At 55.4% G+C, this 19,820-nt stretch overlaps 9 protein-coding genes across 9 annotated transcripts; 4 read left to right on the plus strand and 5 right to left on the minus strand.

Moving 5' to 3' along the window:
• Positions 1-972: 972 nt before the first annotated feature.
• Positions 973-2,650, plus strand: G647_04721 (uncharacterized protein; the record flags this gene model as incomplete). The annotated part of the gene is made up of 3 exons (XM_008729060.1): positions 973-1,029; positions 1,091-1,828; positions 1,880-2,650. 3 exons carry the CDS (start codon positions 973-975, stop codon positions 2,648-2,650), a joined length of 1,566 nt encoding a protein of 521 aa, XP_008727282.1.
• A 292-nt stretch (positions 2,651-2,942) lies between these two features.
• Positions 2,943-4,745, plus strand: G647_04722 (uncharacterized protein; the record flags this gene model as incomplete). Its single annotated transcript, XM_008729061.1, has 1 exon — positions 2,943-4,745. The coding sequence occupies one exon, from the start codon at positions 2,943-2,945 to the stop codon at positions 4,743-4,745; it is 1,803 nt and encodes a 600-aa protein (XP_008727283.1).
• A 239-nt stretch (positions 4,746-4,984) lies between these two features.
• Positions 4,985-5,277, minus strand: G647_04723 (uncharacterized protein; the record flags this gene model as incomplete). Its single annotated transcript, XM_008729062.1, has 2 exons — positions 4,985-5,058; positions 5,124-5,277. The coding sequence occupies 2 exons, from the start codon at positions 5,275-5,277 to the stop codon at positions 4,985-4,987; spliced, it is 228 nt and encodes a 75-aa protein (XP_008727284.1).
• A 515-nt stretch (positions 5,278-5,792) lies between these two features.
• G647_04724 (uncharacterized protein) lies at positions 5,793-7,791 on the plus strand (the record flags this gene model as incomplete). The annotated part of the gene is made up of 2 exons (XM_008729063.1): positions 5,793-7,683; positions 7,760-7,791. 2 exons carry the CDS (start codon positions 5,793-5,795, stop codon positions 7,789-7,791), a joined length of 1,923 nt encoding a protein of 640 aa, XP_008727285.1.
• A 999-nt stretch (positions 7,792-8,790) lies between these two features.
• Positions 8,791-10,623, minus strand: G647_04725 (uncharacterized protein; the record flags this gene model as incomplete). Its single annotated transcript, XM_008729064.1, has 1 exon — positions 8,791-10,623. The coding sequence occupies one exon, from the start codon at positions 10,621-10,623 to the stop codon at positions 8,791-8,793; it is 1,833 nt and encodes a 610-aa protein (XP_008727286.1).
• Positions 10,624-10,946: 323 nt separating this feature from the next.
• Positions 10,947-12,837, minus strand: G647_04726 (uncharacterized protein; the record flags this gene model as incomplete). Its single annotated transcript, XM_008729065.1, has 6 exons — positions 10,947-11,040; positions 11,104-11,902; positions 11,954-12,180; positions 12,247-12,361; positions 12,407-12,574; positions 12,636-12,837. 6 exons carry the CDS (start codon positions 12,835-12,837, stop codon positions 10,947-10,949), a joined length of 1,605 nt encoding a protein of 534 aa, XP_008727287.1.
• An 836-nt stretch (positions 12,838-13,673) lies between these two features.
• Positions 13,674-14,567, plus strand: G647_04727 (uncharacterized protein; the record flags this gene model as incomplete). The annotated part of the gene is made up of 1 exon (XM_008729066.1): positions 13,674-14,567. The coding sequence occupies one exon, from the start codon at positions 13,674-13,676 to the stop codon at positions 14,565-14,567; it is 894 nt and encodes a 297-aa protein (XP_008727288.1).
• Positions 14,568-14,970: 403 nt separating this feature from the next.
• Positions 14,971-16,271, minus strand: G647_04728 (uncharacterized protein; the record flags this gene model as incomplete). Its single annotated transcript, XM_008729067.1, has 3 exons — positions 14,971-14,996; positions 15,088-16,120; positions 16,227-16,271. 3 exons carry the CDS (start codon positions 16,269-16,271, stop codon positions 14,971-14,973), a joined length of 1,104 nt encoding a protein of 367 aa, XP_008727289.1.
• A 700-nt stretch (positions 16,272-16,971) lies between these two features.
• Positions 16,972-18,836, minus strand: G647_04729 (uncharacterized protein; the record flags this gene model as incomplete). The annotated part of the gene is made up of 4 exons (XM_008729068.1): positions 16,972-17,129; positions 17,194-17,452; positions 17,526-18,682; positions 18,740-18,836. The coding sequence occupies 4 exons, from the start codon at positions 18,834-18,836 to the stop codon at positions 16,972-16,974; spliced, it is 1,671 nt and encodes a 556-aa protein (XP_008727290.1).
• Between the last annotated feature and the right edge of the window lie 984 nt (positions 18,837-19,820).

Consider the following 19,820-nt stretch of genomic DNA (forward strand, 5'->3'; position numbering starts at 1 on the left):
GGGGAAAGGACGCGTTGGTCACTTTCAGGGCTTCCGAAGAAATGCACTTTTGGGAATAATAGTTCGCAGTAGAGGCGCGCTGTCACGTGTAATGAATACGGTGGAGCTTAATTTTCTCTGACAACGATTAACAGGGCAAAATCACGGGACTCTTCAAAATGCTCTCTTTCCTTTCCACTTGTTACTTTGAACCATATACGCTTCGATGCCTGTCAAATCTTTGGTCATTTTCAGGTCACATACGCTGCAATTTATTGACCGAGAACAGCTTCTTTGCCTACTGTCTCTTGAATTGGACACAGAACTTCATGTGGTATTCTACCCTGCCTTCGCGTCTTCGGTGCGCCAATCGAGTCGATCAGACTGTGTTATGAGATTCCGCTGTCTGGCATTAAGGGCCGTCTTCTTACGTCTATCAGCTTGGACTTATCAAGATGCCTGCCATTGAGATTTTACTGGCGTTGATCGGTCCATTGCCTAAGCCCGGCTTCTCAACGAGCAGTTTCAAGCGCGACATGATCATGTTCTAACTAATATTTTCATCACTTTTTGCACGTAAGAGTCCTGAAACCCGTGCCGTTCGTTGATAAAGGACGGCAGGTGGTTTAGTTCCCGGTCGTTGCACGGACTCAGCATCTTATTGGCACTGGCCTCCAGAGTTCGGGCTACGTCCTCATGCGCACCCAGAATCCCTCGCCGAATAAACCTATTGCGGTATGGCCAAACGCCACGAATTCCACAAGGCTAACAAGGCGTTTTCCGCCGCAAAAGCACCAACACCCTCATATGTCGTGAACAACCACTTCTGAAGGCAGACGCATTTCAGCAATTTCGCAAGATGCCCTAAATTCTTCCAAGCCCTTCTGCTTCTCCTCTGTAGATTCAAGCCTCCCCTCCCGGATCCTGTTCTTGTCACCAGCCAAAGACATACAAGCCTTCCTTCGAGCAGCACTCAATGCTTGGTCGGCAACCATGGTTGGAATAGCAAGAGCCCGTGGTTGTGGCACTTGCAGAAAGCGCAAGATAGCGGTATTCATCCCTTTATCACTGCTGACCAAGGAACCATTTCTCTGACAGTAACCAATGACAGTGTGGATTGGAGAAGCCTAGCTGTGCTCAGTGTGTCAAGTCAAAACGAATCTGCCTCGGATACCGGAAGTACCCCATTTTCATCCCTCATCAGCCGCCTAAGGAAGACAACGTAGAATCCACGACACAGACGAATTCTGACTCTGATGGATGGGCACGGTCTGGGCACCCCCAAGCCGGGTATCCGGATTTCAATTCGGCCGTCACCACTGCAGTGTCCCACGGAACCCACTTTGACCCGACAAAATCGCTTGTTCCACTAGGGGCACAAGTCGACGCCAATCCTGTTCTTCGCCAGCAGCTTCTCAAGGTGTACCTGGATAGCCATCTCTCCAAGACCCGAGTCGGGCCTATGCAGCAAAGGATTTGGTTGATACAGATCCCCGGCCTTCCTCATATTACTCCTGCGTTAGAGATCTCGATGATGGCGCTGTGTCTAGCAAAACTGGGGGATCTCCACCACGACGAAGGACTACGCTACGAGAGCCTCAAGCTTTACCGGCGTGCCCTCCACGTGTTGCAGTTGGCGCTGTGGGATCCTGCATTGATGCTCGACGACCAGACTCTCACTGCCTGCGTGGCCTTGGGCATGTACGAGATGAGCCAATGTCCAAACCGATCGAAGCACGGCTATGTCAGCAACACTCTAGGTTGCCGAAGACTTGTCCAGCTCCGCGGTCCTGAGGCACATGTGGATGGTTTGGGCCACGCAGTGTTTGTCCATTTCCGTATCCAAGAGGTAAGCATCCGTGTACACCAATCCAGCAACAACGGCCTAACAAAGACGTAGATCCTGTACTCATTGGACCAAGGCGAGTATTCTTTCCTGAGAGACCCGTTGTGGCAGGAAGTCCCGTGGCGAAACATGCCCAGAACGCCCTACGATCGCATCTATGACTTTCTCATCCGTGCTCCCGAGCTTCGTAATCGGGGAGAGATGCTCCAGTTTCTGGATCCGCATAGTAAACTACAGCTCGCAACGGAGATGATCTGGAAGTGCTGGGAGATGGACTCAGAATTGCAGTCAGTCTATGACTCTCTGGAGGCATGCCACGAAGGACCAGTGTGCTGGCCGGAGCTGGCGCGCGAGAAAGACCTTCATGGCGACTCGGAAGATGGTATGCTCTTTCCAGTTGCGTTTCAATTTCCCAACCTCTCGATTGCCAATACCGTTATCATCTACTGGGCCGTTCAGGTAATACTATGGCATGGGATGTGGCAGCTCTACCGTCTCCTAGACGAGTTGGAGCTGCATTTCATGGCAGCGGCCAAGGTTGAGGACGGACATGCTGTCAGCACACTCTTCGATTTTCCCCCTCTCGAGCACCGAGCAGACTTTGCCGCACCTTGCCGCAACATCTTCCAGTCGGTAGAGTATGCCTTGCAGGACAGCCTGCTGGATCAAGGACCAAAGAGTGTGGCATGTCCGTTGAGGATTGCGTACGAGACGCTGCGGCCCTATCCCAAATTTAAGCAAGAGATCGCTTGGGCAGAACGCGCGAAGGCAATGGTAGAGAGCCGCTCGTTACGGTTGCTTACCTACTATATTCCCAGGAGATAGTTTTGTACTGTGGGCAATGTTTGCCACTGCCACCTGGAGAGAGCAGAGCCTCGTGGATCCGACCAATCACGATCCGCCAAGGACAGCCTGGCCTCTGCGCTCGACGCTCCTCCGTCGTCTTCTTCTTCTTCTCAATCACTATGTCCTTCATGTCTGCTGCCTGAATCCGTCCGTTCTCTCCTGACCTCCATAAGTCTAGTCTACTTGCTATGATATCTGCTTAAGGAGGCCGCCCCTCTGTCACGCACTGCTGACCTGACGCGTTCCTACACCCTCCGCCACCGACAACGACATGGCTTCGGAACCAGGCCCTGCCGTTCAGTTCATGGGCCAGGTGGCTTACCACTTCGAAATGATGCGGCCTCTTTTGCCCACATACCTGCATCTTCTTGTATCGGCAATCTTTCCGATCTATACTGCCGCTCACGCATCTTTGACTAGACCATCGTCCGCCGCACCACGAAAACTCAAGATGGACGGCGACGACGCTGAAGACGACCGCGACGACACGTCAACCCAAGTCGAGAGCTTGACTCCTTCGGACGCCATAATGTTCCCTGTTCTTGCCGGCGGCACACTAGCGTCGCTCTACTTCATCCTGAAATGGCTCCAGGATCCGGCCTGGTTGAATTGGGCTCTGGGGCTCTACTTCTCCCAAGTTGGTCTATTCTTCGCAACAAAGTTTCTCAAGGACGCCTTTTCTCTCATGAGATCTTTCTTGCTCCCCAATCAGTTCTCCAGGAGCGGTGTGCTGTGGAAAGTCGAGCCGCGGGCGAAATGCTTCAGGACTGAGACGGGAGAGAGCACTGGCTCGCCCTTGGCCGGACCGCTGGGACAGATACCTCTTCCCAGAGTCGTTTCGCTACGGGTCTGGGATATTCGGCGGCTGCTCTACGCCAAAGCACGATTTGAGCTCCATGTTCACAAACTCATCACCTTGAAGATGCCCGTCGAATTCCTTGATATTCTGAGCCTGACGCTCTCCTGCAGCATCGTGTACTACCACACCTTCATTGGCAAACCCTGGTTTCTCACCAATTTCCTCGGCTTCTCCTTCTGCTACGGCTCGTTGCAGTATGTGACTCCAACAACAGCATGGACCGGGACGCTGATCCTCGGCGCCTTGTTCTTCTACGACATCTATTTTGTCTTCTTTACGCCGATGATGGTCACGGTGGCGACGAAGCTGGATGTGCCGATCAAACTCCTGTTTCCTCGTCCTGACGGCTGCGTGATGCCGGTCGGCGCGCCCGAAGGGTCACCGGCAATGGAAGAGTACCTCAAATGTCTAGCGAAGAAGAGAACGATGGCCATGCTTGGACTAGGAGACATTGTTGTTCCCGGTATGATATTGGCTTTCGCGCTACGATTCGACCTGTACCTGCACTATCTTCGACAGGGCAACAGGACTAAGCAGGGACAAGGGACAGAGAATACACGACCAAGCTATACCAGCGCCAGGGGAAGCTGGGGCGAACGGTTCTGGACCAGTTCGAGGCTGTGGCCAAAGGAGATCCGAGCAAAACAGTTCCCAAAACCATATCTCTACGCTACCATCACCGGGTATGTCGTTGGCATGGTTGTTACTGTGGTTGTGATGCAGGTGGCCCAACACGCTCAGCCGGCATTGCTGTATCTCGTCCCGGGGGTCCTGGGATCTCTCTGGGGGACTGCGTTGGTGAAAGGGGATCTGAAGACACTGTGGAACTACAGTGAGATGCCGGAGATTGAGAAAGACATGGAGAAGGATGCTGCTCAAGACGAGAAGAAATCACTGCATTCTGATGGGAACGGCGCTGAGGACGAAAGCCTAACTGCCAACGGCCAGGTCGGTGAAGAAGATGAAGATACCACACCGCAGAAATCCGAGGCCGGCAAGAAGGATCCTGAGGAGTCCTGTCGTCGTTTGGTTTATCTCTCAATCATCATGCCCGAGGTATCGCAGGAGAGTGACTCCGCAATGTCCACCAAGTCTCCAGCCGCTCTTGAAAAGTCAAGTCAAGCTCTTCCTATTGACCAAGGGATGGCGGAGAACCGGAATACAGAGCGAGCAAAGGACGGCGAACCGCCAGAGAAGCGAGCCAGGAGATCATGACGAGAATGATACAACGAACTTGTTAGCTTGACGCATAGCGACGGCCCGGCGACGGAGCACTTTTCGAGAGGGAATCGAAGCATCTTGAGGCATTGGCACCAGAGAGCAGGTGGACACGTTTGGCCTGAAGCTGGTTTATTCCATTCCTGCTATTCCATTCCCGGGCATGCATGCATATGTATTTGTATCAATGCCTTTTGTGATCCGGCCGTCCCATTATGCATCATCGAGGAAATGCCCTACTTGCTGACGTGGTCGTTCATCTCCTGCGCCTTTGCCTTGAGTTCGTCCTTGCCTTTTGCCTCGGGCAGGTCTGTGGAAGCACTCGGTGTTAGTTTTCGCACCTCATTGTGATTTCAGGGTGTGATGAATGCTCACTGTCTGAGAGCTGAGGCCCCTTGCTCTGGTGATGGTAAGCTTGTGCCTGTTCCTGCTTTCCCTGATGACTTGGGTGGCTGGAGGCTGTAGAGTTGTCGGACTCTTTGGCGACCTTGTCGAAGACCGAGTCTTGAGCGCTGTCTGATGTGGCCATGATTGCGGTGTGTTTTGGTAGAGATCAATGTGGAGTTTGCAGTGGTGCGAGATGGGGTGAAAGAAAGTTGATCGGAAGAGCAGGAATGGATTCGAGACACTTATGTACCTGTATTACCGCGCGTGCCACTCTGTGAAGGCATCTGCCTTCTACTCATACACTTGTTCAAAGTGGTTATGACGTCTTGCTGTTCGTTGTTGCACAACGCAACGTGGGGCGTGGTGACGGAATCCTTGAAGTCCCTCCAATCGCACAGGCTCGACTAACCAGGGGGTGCCCTCACGCCTAAGCCCCCGCATTGGGCATGCCTAACGAGGTTTTTCCGAGCCCGAGAGCCACGCGGCTCAGGCCCCAATGAGACTGGGTGACTGGCCTTTTGGAGATTGCCTTGTCCCGATTCTATCACTCCGCAACTTCATGTTCCTGGCTTTGTCCGTCTTATTCTTCCTGCAACAGAGCCCAAGTACACTCCTGTCGCCTGCCTCTCCGCTGGGGCCGGGAGAGAATCCGCCAACATGCCTTCGGTCCTCACTGACGCCGACAAGGAAACCGTCAAGCGGACTGTGCCCAAGGCGTCTAACAAAATCCAAGCTGTCGCAGTCGCTCGGCTCTACGTGGCGTACCCAGACCGCAGTCGATGGACTTACTCGGGCCTCCAGGGCGCTGCCGTTCTCTCGAATGACTTGGTGGGAAATACGTTCTGGATCAAGCTGGTTGATGTATCACCCGCCAATCGCGGCGTGATATGGGACCAAGAGATCTACGACACATTCCAATACAATCAGGACAGGACCTTTTTCCACTCGTTCGAACTCGAGCAATGTCTGGCCGGCTTATCATTCGTCGACGAGAAAGAGGCGCGTCAGTTCAAGAAGAAGATGGACGAGCGGGAAAAGAATGCCTCCAAGAACACAAAAGCGCAACCGTTTGCCTCGGCCGCAGGAGGGGGCCAGGTGTTCGTGCCCGGGAGCACTCACAAACACCACAGTCGCGTCGGCAACTTCTTTGGCCGCCACAGACAGAGCTCGGCGTCCCTGCAGCCTCAGCCCATCGCCCCTCAGCCAATCTACAGCCCAGGTCCAGCACCGACCAGTCGACCACAGAGTGCAGGGGGAATAGACCTCGCAGATCCGTCGTGGAGGCCGATCTTGGACGAACTCCTGCAAATGGGCATCACTGAGGATCAAATAGCTCAAAACGCCGACTTCATCAAGGCTTACGTCCAACAAAAACAAGCAGAAGAAATGGCCAATGGAATTGCTTCAGCCTTGCCGAACGTGGCTGAGACGAGATCTAGAGCGCCTCCTCCACCTCCTCCATCAGCACCTCCGTCGAGAATCAGCCCGGAAAACACCGGTAGCACTACTTCCGGTCGACGAGGGCCTCCGCCGGCGCCCCCTCCATCAAGACGGCCAGTGGGAGGAAGAGAGGCTTCGCCACCACCGCCACCACGGTCAGTCTCTCCGCCTGCTCGAACGCCATCCCCTCCTGCGACTCCACAGCCTAGATTCCGTGCGCCGCCTCCTATTGCAGATGCTGGCAAGTTTGCCGTCAAAGAAGGGCCGGCTCTCCATCCCTCAGGCCGAAGTCGAGCTTCATCGGGCTCTCTGGCGAATCCAGGCCCTCCACCTCCGCCTCGACCTCCGAAAACCCCGATCGAAGAAGAACAGCCGCAAGGTGGATTGTTTAGAGTGCCTCCGCCTTTTACAGGCGACCGGAAATCTTCAGCACCTCCACCTCCCCCGAGTCGTGGCCCTGTTCCTCCTCCGCCTCCCAGTCGAGGGACACCCACGATCTCAGCCGGGCCGCCGCCGCCACTGCCGCCTAAAGCAGGACAGACGCCATCTCATTCAGCACTCTTTGTTCCTCCGCCTCCTCCACCTCCTCCGCCTGCTCGGAACAATGCTCCACCCTTGCCGCCCCCGAACACTCGTGCAGTTCCTCCTCCACCTACGGGTGCCGGCCCACCACCGCCGCCTCCGCCTCCAATGCCATCCTTTGGTGGCCCTCCACCTCCTCCACCCATGCCATCCTTTGGCGGGCCGCCACCACCACCTCCTCCAATGCCCAGCTCAGGAGGTGCTCCTCCGCCGCCTCCTCCACCACCACCCCCGAACAGCTCCGGGCCTGCGCCGCCGCCTCTTCCGTCCGGTGGAGGTGACGGCCGCGACTCGCTCCTCGCCGCCATCCGCGGAAGCGGCGGCAAAGCCGGTGGCGGGTTACGCAAGGTCAAGGACAGCGAGAAACGTGATCGAAGTTCGGCGCTCGTGCCTGGTGCGGAGAGTAGTGCGCCTGCGCCGCCGGGTGGGACAGGTACCCCTGCCACGCCGGCCGGAGATCAGGGCGGATTAGCAGGCGCGTTGGCCGCGGCATTAAGCCAGAGGAAGAAGAAAGTTAGTGGCAGTGGTGAGTTTCCCTTTTATCTGACTGCTCGTATATCTGTGACCGTGTCGGGCTATATACTGACGGTTTGACTGCCTAGACGATGAGAAGGATGACGATGACGATTGGTGAGCGAGTCGCATGCAGGTGGAGATGCAACGTAGACGTCAACATGCGCATCCAATGGGCGCGCCAAAGCGAGGAGAGGACTCACAGAGGAATTGGGCCGGAGTCCAGTTCAGTCCAGTGCAGTCCGGTGGTGAACAGTGTCAAAGAACGGTGAATGGCAAGGGTCAAGCAGTGGAAAATATTTGCCAAGGGTCAAGGTCAGGGTCAGGGTCAAGGTCGAGGCCAAAGCTATTGAAAGACACAGCGCACGCCCGGTCTCGATCTGATCTGATCTCAGACCAGACCAGACGAGATGAGACGAGACGAGACAACGCGACAAAGCACAAGCGCAGCAGTGCCGAGTATTGGACAGAACAGCAAGCGGGGGCAAATGAGCGACTCGGTCGGCCAATCAGGGCCCCCAAAAACATCATATTATACGTACCGGGGAAGAGCAAGCGAAGGCGTATTGTATATATGTGTTAAAAAGGCGATCGATCGATCAGTCAGTGCGTTGCTTTCCTTTTGCCTTCCGATCGCATGAATCAGTGTTGCGCGCGCACCTACACATATATCCACGTACAGCACGGAGTAGTGACAGCCGGTCTATTCCGGGGGTGCATACTACATTCTCTCTCTCTCTCTCTCTCTCTCTCTATCTGGCTGTGTGTGTGTGTGTGTATATATATAACTGGAAATCTAGAGTAGCCTGTCAATCCAACGCCAATGCCTGTGCCCACGTGCAATGCTCATGTCCATGTCCACACCCCTGTGCCGCTCGAACGCTGAGAAGAAGAAGAGTCTATCAATCTGCTGGCTGTATATCCATGCTTGCGTGGCCCCTCGAACGCTGAGAAGAGTCTATCTAGCTGCTGTATATTCATGCGTGCGTGGGCCCCTAGGTAAAGTGGCCCAGATCTAGTCCTAGTCAAGTAGCCCCCGTCCGTTGGAATCATCAAACCGTTTATGTTATACAAGGTGGAGATAAAGACAGAGTCGAGTCGAGAGAGTTTTCATCACTTCTCATGGCCGTGGGTGGCCCTTTGACGAATTCTTCGGCGGGAGGGCCAAGCCCTTTTCTTTCTTCGCGTCGGCCTTCATCTTGTCCTCGACGTTCTCGACGTCCTCGTGGATCGTCATGCGCGGTTGCGGTTGTTCCGGCCCGGGCCCCGGTCGTTGCTGCTGCTGCTGCTGCTGGCCCTCACCGGGGCGCGATTCGGCGTTGTTCAACCTATGCATGCCCAAACCTTCCATGCCAGGCCAGAGCACGCGGCCCGGATGCGCGTTGCCGCCCAGATTGAGGCCCCCGCCCTTGAGCCTGCCGATGCGATGGGCATGGCTCTCGATGGCCTCGTTGCGCCAGTTGCCTCTGCCGCCGATTTTGCCGTGGTCAGTAGTAGTACCACCGCCGGCGCTACCGCCGCCGCCGCCGCCGCGACGGAAGCCAATACTGCTGCTGTGATCTAAGCCTTCGCCCCACATGCGCACCTTCTGCACCTTCTGCAGCTTCCTCATGCCGTAGATGCAGATGATCCAGGAGAGGCCGAAGCAGACGACGCTGACGCTGCCGAAGCCCCATTGCGTCTCCTCGATGAAGTTGTTCAGGTTCATCCCGTACAGCCCCGCGATCAACGTGCCCCCGGCGAGCCCGAGCGTGCCGATGCTGAACTTGATCTCGAGCAACATCAATTGGTTTCGATTGGCGTCCAGGATCGCGCGGACCACCTCCTCCGTGTTGCGGATGTTGCTGATCAAGTTGCCGCTGATCTCGACAATCTCGTCGCAGATCTTGTGGTACGACTCCAGCAGCATCTCGACTTCTTGGTGGTCGTTCTCCGCCCGTTGCTTGCCCGTGGCTTTGCGCTCGGTGAGGTACATGGCCGCGAGGTCGTCGTCGGCCTCGAGGAGATCGTCGATGGCGTCGCGGACCAGGCGCGCCTTTTGCTCGAACGTACCCAGCTTTTTGCTGTGAATCAGGAGATGGCGCAGCTTGTCGCGGTCAATGTCCTCCTCGAGTTCGCGGAGGATGTGGGTGACCGGGTCGCGCACGAGCACGAATTCGGCTTCCAGGCCCGACGTCACCGAGATGAGCACGGCTTCGAGCGCGCGCAGCTCGTAGGGGAGGTTGTAGGACCCGTTCCGCGGGTCGGCTTTCTGGCGCAGTTTGCCTTCCAGGTCGTACATGAAGAGGGACTGTGTGTAGGAGTCGGTGCTGCCGTAGGCGTCGAAGACGAGCACCCGGTCAGACTGGATGAGCACGCGGAGGTGGAGGAGGTTGATCAGGATCGCCGACGGCCGGACGAGGATATGCGGCAGCACGGAGGAGTCGATCTTGCGGAGATCTCGTGGTAATAAGCCGTACTTGGCTATCAATTCTGATTTTCTGAATTCGCCTGACACCATCGTAACCGAGCCGTTGGCGTCGAACTCGGTGCAGCGAAGTTTGAGTTCGGCGCCGCTGCTATTGCGAGACAGGGCGCGCGACAGGTTGAACAGCTGCTCAGAGGTTTCATCGTAGCCGCTATTGGACGACGCCTGGGCGGCTGCCTCTCTCTGGCGAAACCAACGTCGCCAAAAGCCAGACTTGCGACTGTCGGTGCTTGCATTTCGAGCCTGAGCAGGACGTGGAGGACTGTACCGCGGAGGCGGGAGTGCTTTGCAGGGTTCTCGTGCTGGCGCCGGACGCCATATGTCTTCGAGTGAAGAGGGCCGCCTTCTCGGAGACGGTGTAGATACTCGTCGACAGGGTATTCTCGTGACGGTGGTTGCAGCAGGGGAAGTCGGGTCGAAGACGAGGTTGGACTGAGATCGGAGGAAGCGCAACAGACTTCGGGACGGCACAACAGGCGTCGTCATCGCCTGGTCCAGCAATCAGTCACCTAACAGCGAGGTGAAGACGTGTCTCTGGCCAGTCGTTGGCACTGTGTACTTTCTAGACAGTGGAATCAAAGTCACCGACACCGTCGTCTCAAGATTCAAGGACCCGACACGCTGCGAGAAAAAGTCGCATCTGCGCTTCTCCAAAAGGCTTGGCGCGGTCATTGTTCCGATCGATATATCAGACAAGAAGGTTACATTCTTTACGTAGAGCACCAGCAAAGTGCATGTAGCCAACATCTTCTTTAGCAAAGCGAAATTACCCAGCCTACAGGTCCTGATTCTTACTCTGGGCAACTTCATCACAACGTCTCAATATGGCCCAATAACCACTGCAGGTGCCGGTAGGACGACCGCGGCTGGAACTGAGGTTGCATGTGACCGCAGTAGAACGTCCTGGACAGGAAAAGGGATTAGTTCGGAATCCACAACTCTGATGATGCAAACGAGCTGACTTACTGCGCCCACATCAAGCCTCGCTCGAAATGTTGCACGCCCATCGTCCCCTGAGGATCGTCCACGTCGTCGAAGCCGCTAGAGGTGAAGACTGCCTCGTATTGTAGATCCGGCTCGGTTATGGTGATGGGTTTGGACGGCTTGGTCTGGAATCCCAATTTGCCGCCCCATGTCATGTTCTGGATCGCCAGCTGAGTCCCAGTGGTAGGGGTTTCGAAGTCAAGATCCGAGTTGGATATGAGTACCCGTTGGGTTGCGTCAATCACACGAGGCAGGACATGTTGAATGGGATCGGCCGACAGGTCGCCAAGGTTTTGTGGTCCGCCCTCACGACCCAGGAACGGATTGCCGTTGCAGAGCGACCATTCGCGGTCGACCGGCGCGTGGATGGCCCTCTTGACGTCCGTCCGGTTGAAATAGACCGGGATCCCAGGATAGCTGTAGATGAGATCGCTGGGAAAACCCAAAGGATCTCCTTGAAGGGGACACTGCAGGCTTATCAGGTAGGGATTGAAGCAAGGGTTGGTTGCGTATGCGGCGAAGTATGCAGAGTGCCATATATCGCAGTCTGCATCGCTGCTGGAGTTGAAGTACTTGGGAGGTTGGACCTTTGCAGGCGGAAACTTGAAATAGGTTTCCCGGTAGTCCGCGTAGCCACACGACTTGTCGAGCGCCGCCAATGTAGCCATGAATGACTTGTTGTATCCCATGACGTTGGTATTTTGCTGAAGCAAAGGGTATATCACAGCTTGAGTCTGGACCCAGGAGAACTCCCCAATGGTAGGATTATACGTAAGCGCACCTGAACTTGGTCAGTATATCAGCTGTGCGCAGCCTGTTGAGCATCATCTACCAGAAAGGTTGAAGTGGGCGGAATCGTTCCTGTCCAACATGCCAGACGCGATATAAGGGACATATCTTCCAGCGTAGCTTTCTCCCGTGACGTAGATCTTGAAATTGGAAATACCGAATATGGTCTGGAAATTGAGGAAGAAGTCGTTGAACTCTTCAGCGATTCCCTCTTCCATCGTGGCACGAGACTCCCCGATGGAAAACCCCACACCGACAGGATATTCAACCCTGAAAAGTCGACAACATGTCGTTAGCCGCCGAACTTGGAGAGATTGGCAGTCCGGGGGCATTTACCATAGGACGTTGGTCAAGTTGACCCAAGAATAGTGATTAATGGTCGGCGTGAACTGGCCCCAAGCCCATTGAAACTTGCCGTTCTCTTGGAGAAACCCTTCAAGGGAGCTGCAGCCTGGTAGAGTCAGTTTCAGTTCATCCAGACACATTACCAGCTTACCAGGTCCCCCGTTCAGCCAGATGGTGATCTCATCGACCGGGGTTCCGACACGAGGCTGGAACACAAAGAACAATCCTCGAGAGGCGTTGTTCGCGTCGATTGGAATCACACCCGAGTACAGTTCGCCAAGGTCGAAGTCCATTTCAGGCAGTGACTTGACGAAGTATCCTATCGAGAATTGTGAGCACGGTCCGAATGTAGGCGCAGATTACCTGAGAGACAGCCCGACCTTTGGTATCGTTGCTGTAGAACCGATGAGAGGCGGCACGAGTTTCTATGGTCTGCATTGGATTCAATGCTGGGCCCGCCGCTCGCTTTCCACGCTCTCGTCGGACGGCTTCTGAGAGCATCCCGCCTTGTCGCGTTGCACCGACGCTTTCCAGGAGTAAGGTCGCGACCAGCAGCGGCGCAGTCCATATCTGAGACCACATTTTGAGCAGATAATTGTGACAGGCTGAGAAGAGGAGAGTAATTGAGAAGACAATCATGGCGGGCGATTAATTTGCACTGGCATGACTATAAATGCTCGTTGAAGACAGGGAATTCTGTGAGCGTGCCCAGTTTTGGTGAGTGTTTCCGTCACAGCGTGTAGTGAAGCCGCCGCTTGCCACGGCTGGTATGCGGTCAACAAAGCAGCAGCGGTTCGAGGCATGTTTTATTAACTAGTAATTGAGGTAGGGCCGGATTAGGAAACCGTTCATCCATTAGATGCATATAACCGGACGTAACCAGAGTGTAGACGACCTCGACTCGGTGCGAGGCCGAAGACGAGTTAGAAAGCAAGACGAAGGACGTCGAAGCGAGGAGCGAACATGGATTTTCAGCTCAAGCCACAACGGCCTCGACTGCTCAGCTCCAATCTGCGAGCTACCGCTGTGCCGTGTGGTAGAGGACAACCGCACAGCCAGTATCGTTGCTCTAGCGAGAGAAGAGCTCTGAAACCACCTTGGATATGCGGGAGTGACTCTCAACAATATCAACTAACGGAACTCGCATGGATGAGAGGGTCGAAAAAGGAGAGTGAAATGAACGGGAAGTGAGAAGGGAGAGAGAGGAATGAGCGGCCAAAAAAAGAATGCACGTGACACAAGAGGGCAATTCGATGCAATCACGTGACTGCGTGAAACTGAACGTGTTGCTGCGCGTTTCTGTGGAGCGCAAAGTTCACTGCAGGATGATTTCCATCACCTGGACAACACCTGAACAATGAACGAACACTCACGCTCGATGGAATCAGCGAGGGCATCGTCGCTATCCATCCCACAAGATGCCGACTCACCACCATAGGAAGCCGCCTCTGCCTTCACCAACGCGTACAATCTTCGACCCGTTCAACTCCTCCTCGACGGGCCATCAAAGAGCAGAAAACCGACTATCAGGAAGCACGTCATGGCGAGACTCGCGCACCCATAAGCTTACGCATCAGCTCAGGGACGCGACAGGGCGTGGCGGACAACAGCACCTGTCTGACCTGGTAGGAGCAGGGAGCGAGGACTTCAACAAGGATGGCCGCAAGGAGCAAGGCGACTGGGAGGTTGGGGCACCGGCGTTGAGGGAAGAAGGATGGCAGGATATCAGGGGACTGATGCACGGGAGCCGGAAGCGATTGGTTGAGGACAACGCGAATGCAGAACCAAAACCTGGAGACAAGCGATCGAAGTTGATTGACCGATGGCACGAGGACACGGCGTCGGACCGTGAAAACCTCCCACCCCCATCAGGCAAGCAAGCAAATGTAGATGGGACCTCTATATCGCCATCAGCTCCTCGGCCACCGCCCCAAATCTTCCGCAATCTCAGGATGTATCTGAACGGCTCCACCGCACCGCTCATATCCGACCACCAACTCAAGCATCTCTTTGCGCAGCATGGCGGAAACACTTCCATAGCCCTTGGCCGCCGCACCGTCACGCATGTCGTCCTGGGCAGCGAGCATGCCGTCGGTGGTGGGCTGGCCAGCGGGAAGATCGACAAGGAAGTCAAGCTCGTGCGTGGCCTGGGCAAGGGCGTAAAGTATGTTACCGCGCAATGGGTCATGGACAGTGTTGAGAAGGGCGTGAGACAGCCGGAGAGTCGATATGTGCCCAAGGGCCTCGAGGGGAGACTGGGAGGGAGCGGGCAGGCCAGTATTCGGGGAATGTTTACGCCGGGGACGAAGTGACATGGTGGAGGGGGATGACTTGGCATAGGCTTGAATGATGCATGAAACATGTTACGACCCTGCTTTGGGGACGGGCAACGAATTGACGTGCCGGGCATCACAGGGCGGAAAGCATGCGCGGTGCACATCGGAATATTGCATGGACACGGGGTATAGGACAGGAGCATACATGATACCCTGGGGGTCGGATACTATAAGCATCAAGGCAGACATCGGTGGATGACCGGCTTGGGAAAACACAAGTGCTGGACGGGCAACAGGACGCCAGCCGAACATGGTATCAGAACAGACACACAGAGACAGACAGACAGACAGACAGACAGACAGACAGACAGACAGACAGACAGACAGACAGACAGACTCAGTCCCGCAGCCAAAGACACGTTTTCCATATTCCATCCCTTCAACTGGTGCTCAGATTGGGCCATTCTATGAGGACACACGCATGTCAGCTTTCCTACGCACTCTTGGACGCGACACGGGCAATGGATGGGTTGCAAGGGGCACAGCGAAGACTCACCAAATCTCGTCCTCTCCTTGTTCCTCTTGACCACCCTGACCTCGTCACCGACCTTGATTGCCGGTGCTTCCTTCCCCTCGGGGATCCTGGCGAGAAAGCCATACCGGCCAAACACCGGCGACCACTTCGCCCCGGGATCGACGCGGCGGTCGCTCTGCAACTTCTTCAGGATCTTGCCCGACTCGCCCTCGCTGACCTTGCCGGTGTTGTAGTCGACATTGAGGCTGTTGCAGCGGGCACAGTTCTGCGTGAGCACGATCTTTGCCCCGGCGTCCCCGATCTCCAGCTCGGCCCAGAAGTCCTCTTCAAAGTCCTCCTCGGCGCCCTCGACGATGATGTTCGGCCGGAACTTGGAGATGTCCATGACCTCGCCGGAGCCGTCGAGGCGACGCTGGGCGTTCTCCCACGACTTCGTGCTGATGACAAGGTACGGCGCCACGTCGGCGAACGAGATGCCCTGGTCCACCCCTTCATACCCGCCGCCCGTGACGGAGCGGAGCAGCGAAGTCGCGGTCGAGGTGATGTTGCCCAGCCACGAGCTGCCACTGCTGCCACTGCTGCCCGACTGTTGCTCTGCCGCAACGTGGGGTGGCATGTTCCCTAGCACTTTCCTGCTGTTCCCGCCAATATACAGCAGCTTGACTTCGTAGCCGAAGCGTTCCGAAAACCAGGCGTCGTACTTCTCGCCCATGTCGTACCCGATGACCGGGCTGGAATGCATCGTGACCTCGACCTCGTCCAGGCCTTCCGTCGCGGGGTCCAGCGAAACGTGAAGTGCTTCCCTGCTGACCTTCTGCTCCGGGTGGTCAAAGACGTGATCCTTCGTGTACGTGACGATGACTTCCTTGGGCGTGGTGGCGTCGTCGAAGGCGGTGGTGAACAGACACATCTCGACGTGATAGGCAATGTGCATGTTCTTGCCCTGTTTGACGTCGAAGAGCATGAACCGCCGGTCGTGCGGGAAGCCCGTATACGTGGCGCTCAGGCATGGCAACGAAATGCCTCGAATGGATTTGATCGGGTACGTGTAGACCTGCGATCAAGGCATTATGAGTCTCGACGAAAGTCTTCCGAGAAGCGTTTCGCATTACGCATTTCGAACCCCATGTACAGGACACCAACCACAGGACGACACATACCTGCTTCACGCGCATCTTGCCTGACGCCGCAGTCGCTTCCGCCATGTCGAGTCTCCTGCTGCCGCCTTGGGCAAAGTGCCAAGGTTGACTCTCCTATGATCCTACTCTTCCTTCCTTGCCCTCTCTCCACGATTAGAAACCAGAAAGGACTCCCGTCGGTCTGTCCTTGGGTCGCTGCCTCGAAATGCGGAGAAGGGCGTTGTCAGTATGTACTGTACGTAGAAAGACTCCGGCAACCGTCAGTGTCGAAGTGAAATAAGTGGAAGGCCAGAGGAAGCAGTTCCGGTAACCTTTCACACTAGGATAGCGACAGTTCGACACGGTAGAACCAGGATCAGTCGGGCTACCTTGGCTGTACACGGTTTCCCACACAGTAGTGCCCATCCAGATAAGGTCGTGTACTTCTGTACTTTGTACATACAGACTGATTACGCCCTTTCGGACAATGGCGACCCCGCACTGCGAGGCCCGAGGAAATGAGGATAGGGCGTATCGGATCGTGGGCAAAGGTAAGCGTGGGGCCGAGCACGGGATTGAGTACATTCATTGAACCTGGGGGGAAGGGCAATATGGCTTGGGGAGATACAGATAATATGTTGTTGCCGTAAATAGCATAAAAGTTGGGAACAATCCAAGCTACCTATTCCCTGATCGTCTTGTTCATATTCGTCCCCCCATGGAGACATGCGCGCATTGAGCTCTTCCCTACAGAGTACGCATACCAGAGCTGCCAGTGTTTTGCCATTCAAGACTCCTGTATCTTCCTGAACAGGGGATTCCTGGCCGTGAAGCTTCGGCACCGCTTGCCATATATCCACATCGGCACGGTCAGCAGGCAGATAAAGATATGGAGCCCGCCGATGATGGAGAAGACTTCCAGCGGACCCTGCTTGGTGATCCAGTCTGTCGGGCGTGATTAGCCTTGTAGTCCACGATAGATGGACGAGATGGGAAATGCCTAACTTACCGCTGATGAAGTAATTCATGCCAAAGCTGTAAATGTTCCGGAGGTTGAGCGACGCAAACGCCTCGGGCGCTTTGTTCCTGTGGCATTCGGTGATGTAGCCGTAGATGCCGATGTTGAGGAATGACATAGAGAAGTAGATGATGCCATAGAGAACCACGGGCCCGGCCCAGGGTGCCTCGTTCTGCAGCGTGGCGCCAAAGCCAAAGAAACCAACCACGCCCAGGATGAGGGTGAGGAAGTTGAGGGCAAGTCGAAACTCCTAGGTTACGGCATCAAAGTCAGTTTGATTTTGAGGCAGCTTGGGGAGGGGAAAGTATAGACAAGAGCCTTACCGGCTCGTAGATGCCTCCGTTCCAGCGAGCAAGCTTCTTGACGGACCAATCGTTCAGCGGCCCAGCAACAAAGCCGAGCAATGATGCAACCAGGGCCGCGATACTGATGAGACCAACGTCTGAAACGGTGAAGTTGTAAGGAGGACCCGTGAAAAGCTGCGCCAGCACCGAGATCATCACCACCAGCCATGACGTGGAAAGCCCGTACGTAATGAATCCGTACAGCACCTGTGGGAACAAGAGCATGCCGAACGGCCGGACGATAATCGCCAGCAAGTTCTCGTCAGACTCGGTCCCTCGCCAGGGACGTAATTCTTCCCAGAATGTGTACGGCTTCTCATCCGCGCCCGTGTACAGCACTTCTCGATGCGCAACCTTGCTCCCTGTCTTGGTTGTCTCGAGGTGTTCCATATGTTCGCCCTTGCGCTCTGTTGCCTCGAGGGCTTCGAACGTATGATCCGTGGTGCCCAGGTCGAGGTTATACGCTGGATCTCGCTTGTAGACCGTCTCGGGCACAAACAGAAAAATCAAAATGATGAACGCACCATACAAGCACGCACAGATCCCGTAGGTCCAGTTCCAGCCGATGTCTTGGATGATGTAGCCGGAAATGCAGCTACCGCCGCCGACGCCAATGCTGAGGCAGAGGCCCCAGAACGCAAGACGGATACCACGCTCGTGTACGAAGTAGATGTCTCCGATGATCGCTGTGGTGAGCACTTCGAATGGGGACATGCCAATGGCGCCGAAGATACGGCTTGCAAGCAATGAGTGGTAGCTGTGTGCGAAGTATCCCCACACCGAGGAGATGAAGAGGATGAGGTTTCCGAGCATAATGACCGGTCGACGGCCGTACTTGACCGAGAGGCCATTGGTGATGAAGCAGGAGATACCGATGGCAAAGATAGCCCAGCCGAGGCCGCCGTTGAGGGTGTTATACGACATATGCCAATCCTCAGCCATTTGCGCGAATCCAGGACTGATCATAGGTCCCCAAGCACCCACAGTACTTGTATTTACGCTGATTATCAAGAGGAGAAGATCCTTCTTCCATGTTGGCCAGTTTAACGGATCTCTGGGCGACTCGCTGGGCTGAGGGACGAGCACTATGTCGGCGTTGCCTCCCTTTGCGTGCTTGAGCCCAGAAGTATCGCGGCCTAGACAGTATTAGTTAGTGATAGTTGGTGCCAGGCCGTTACATTGCGGTTCCATACCGTGGAATTGATGATGCTCCGCATCCATCATATCGGAGAGCAAGGCCGTGCCCGGGACATGATCCAGATGGCGGTCTTCGAGAATGCCGAGACCCATAGCGACCTCTCTTCCAAGGGAGAATCAAGCTTTTCGTATTGATGCTTGGCTCTTCTGGCCGGATTGGCGACCAGATAGTTCGCTTTCGAAAGGTTTCTGTCGGAAGAGGGTGTGGAAAGGGCGTCGTCTGCTTGCTGTATATAAAGACGACGCTTTATGCTTGCGGGGCCACGGTCGGCAGTGAGCAGGGTCATAAAATGGGTCTCAATCCACCAGCGGACACAGAGCGGATGTGTTCCCAGAATGAATTTCCAATTGCAGGTGTCGGCCGAGCTGGCAAGGTGGAACCAAGGATATTCCCCAGACGAGTTTTCCCCAGAAAGAGGAGTTGGAGTTCCCCATGTCGAATCATGGTGGCGCACTGAGATGCCTTCTGTTAGCGGTTGCTCACATCTTAAGCATGGAGTCTCATTCGCTGCACTGACGAGGACCGGCATATCTGTAGACCTCATGTGCGCATGCTGGAAGCGAGCCGATCATCATCTGTGTAGGGTTGGCGAGGCAGGTCCATACACGAGTGTGACCGCCGCCACCTCCATAGGAAATGAAAGAGGCGACCCCTCTGCTTCGACGCGAGGTCCGGACAAGGTGGTCGCACAGGCCAGAAAGACGGAGGTGGGGTGAAGGATTGGGCTTCTCCAGGGTGCTAGATCATGAACAGTCGGCGCAGTCGTGATTGGACATTCGATCGAGCGACGCTAGGGAATGCGAGGCGGAGGTTGATTGAAAGAGCGGAGAGTAGATGCTATCCCCTTTTAAGATAATGGATTTTTGGTGTATCCGCCGTGTACTCGCTTGAGCATGCTCCAATCCCCACAATCCTCAAGCGCTCGTAAGACGAAGAGATCGGCGACCTCAGAAAACAATCCGCGTGTTGAGTTGCATGGGTCCATTCGTGACTTCTCGGAAGGTAGTCTCCCTGATTACTCGTAGCATATGGGACGGAGCCGAGCTATACTGCACGGCGGAACAGGAGAACATCCG

Source organism: Cladophialophora carrionii (genome assembly GCF_000365165.1).
Source record: "Cladophialophora carrionii CBS 160.54 unplaced genomic scaffold supercont1.4, whole genome shotgun sequence".
Classification (NCBI taxonomy): Eukaryota; Fungi; Ascomycota; class Eurotiomycetes; order Chaetothyriales; family Herpotrichiellaceae; genus Cladophialophora; species Cladophialophora carrionii.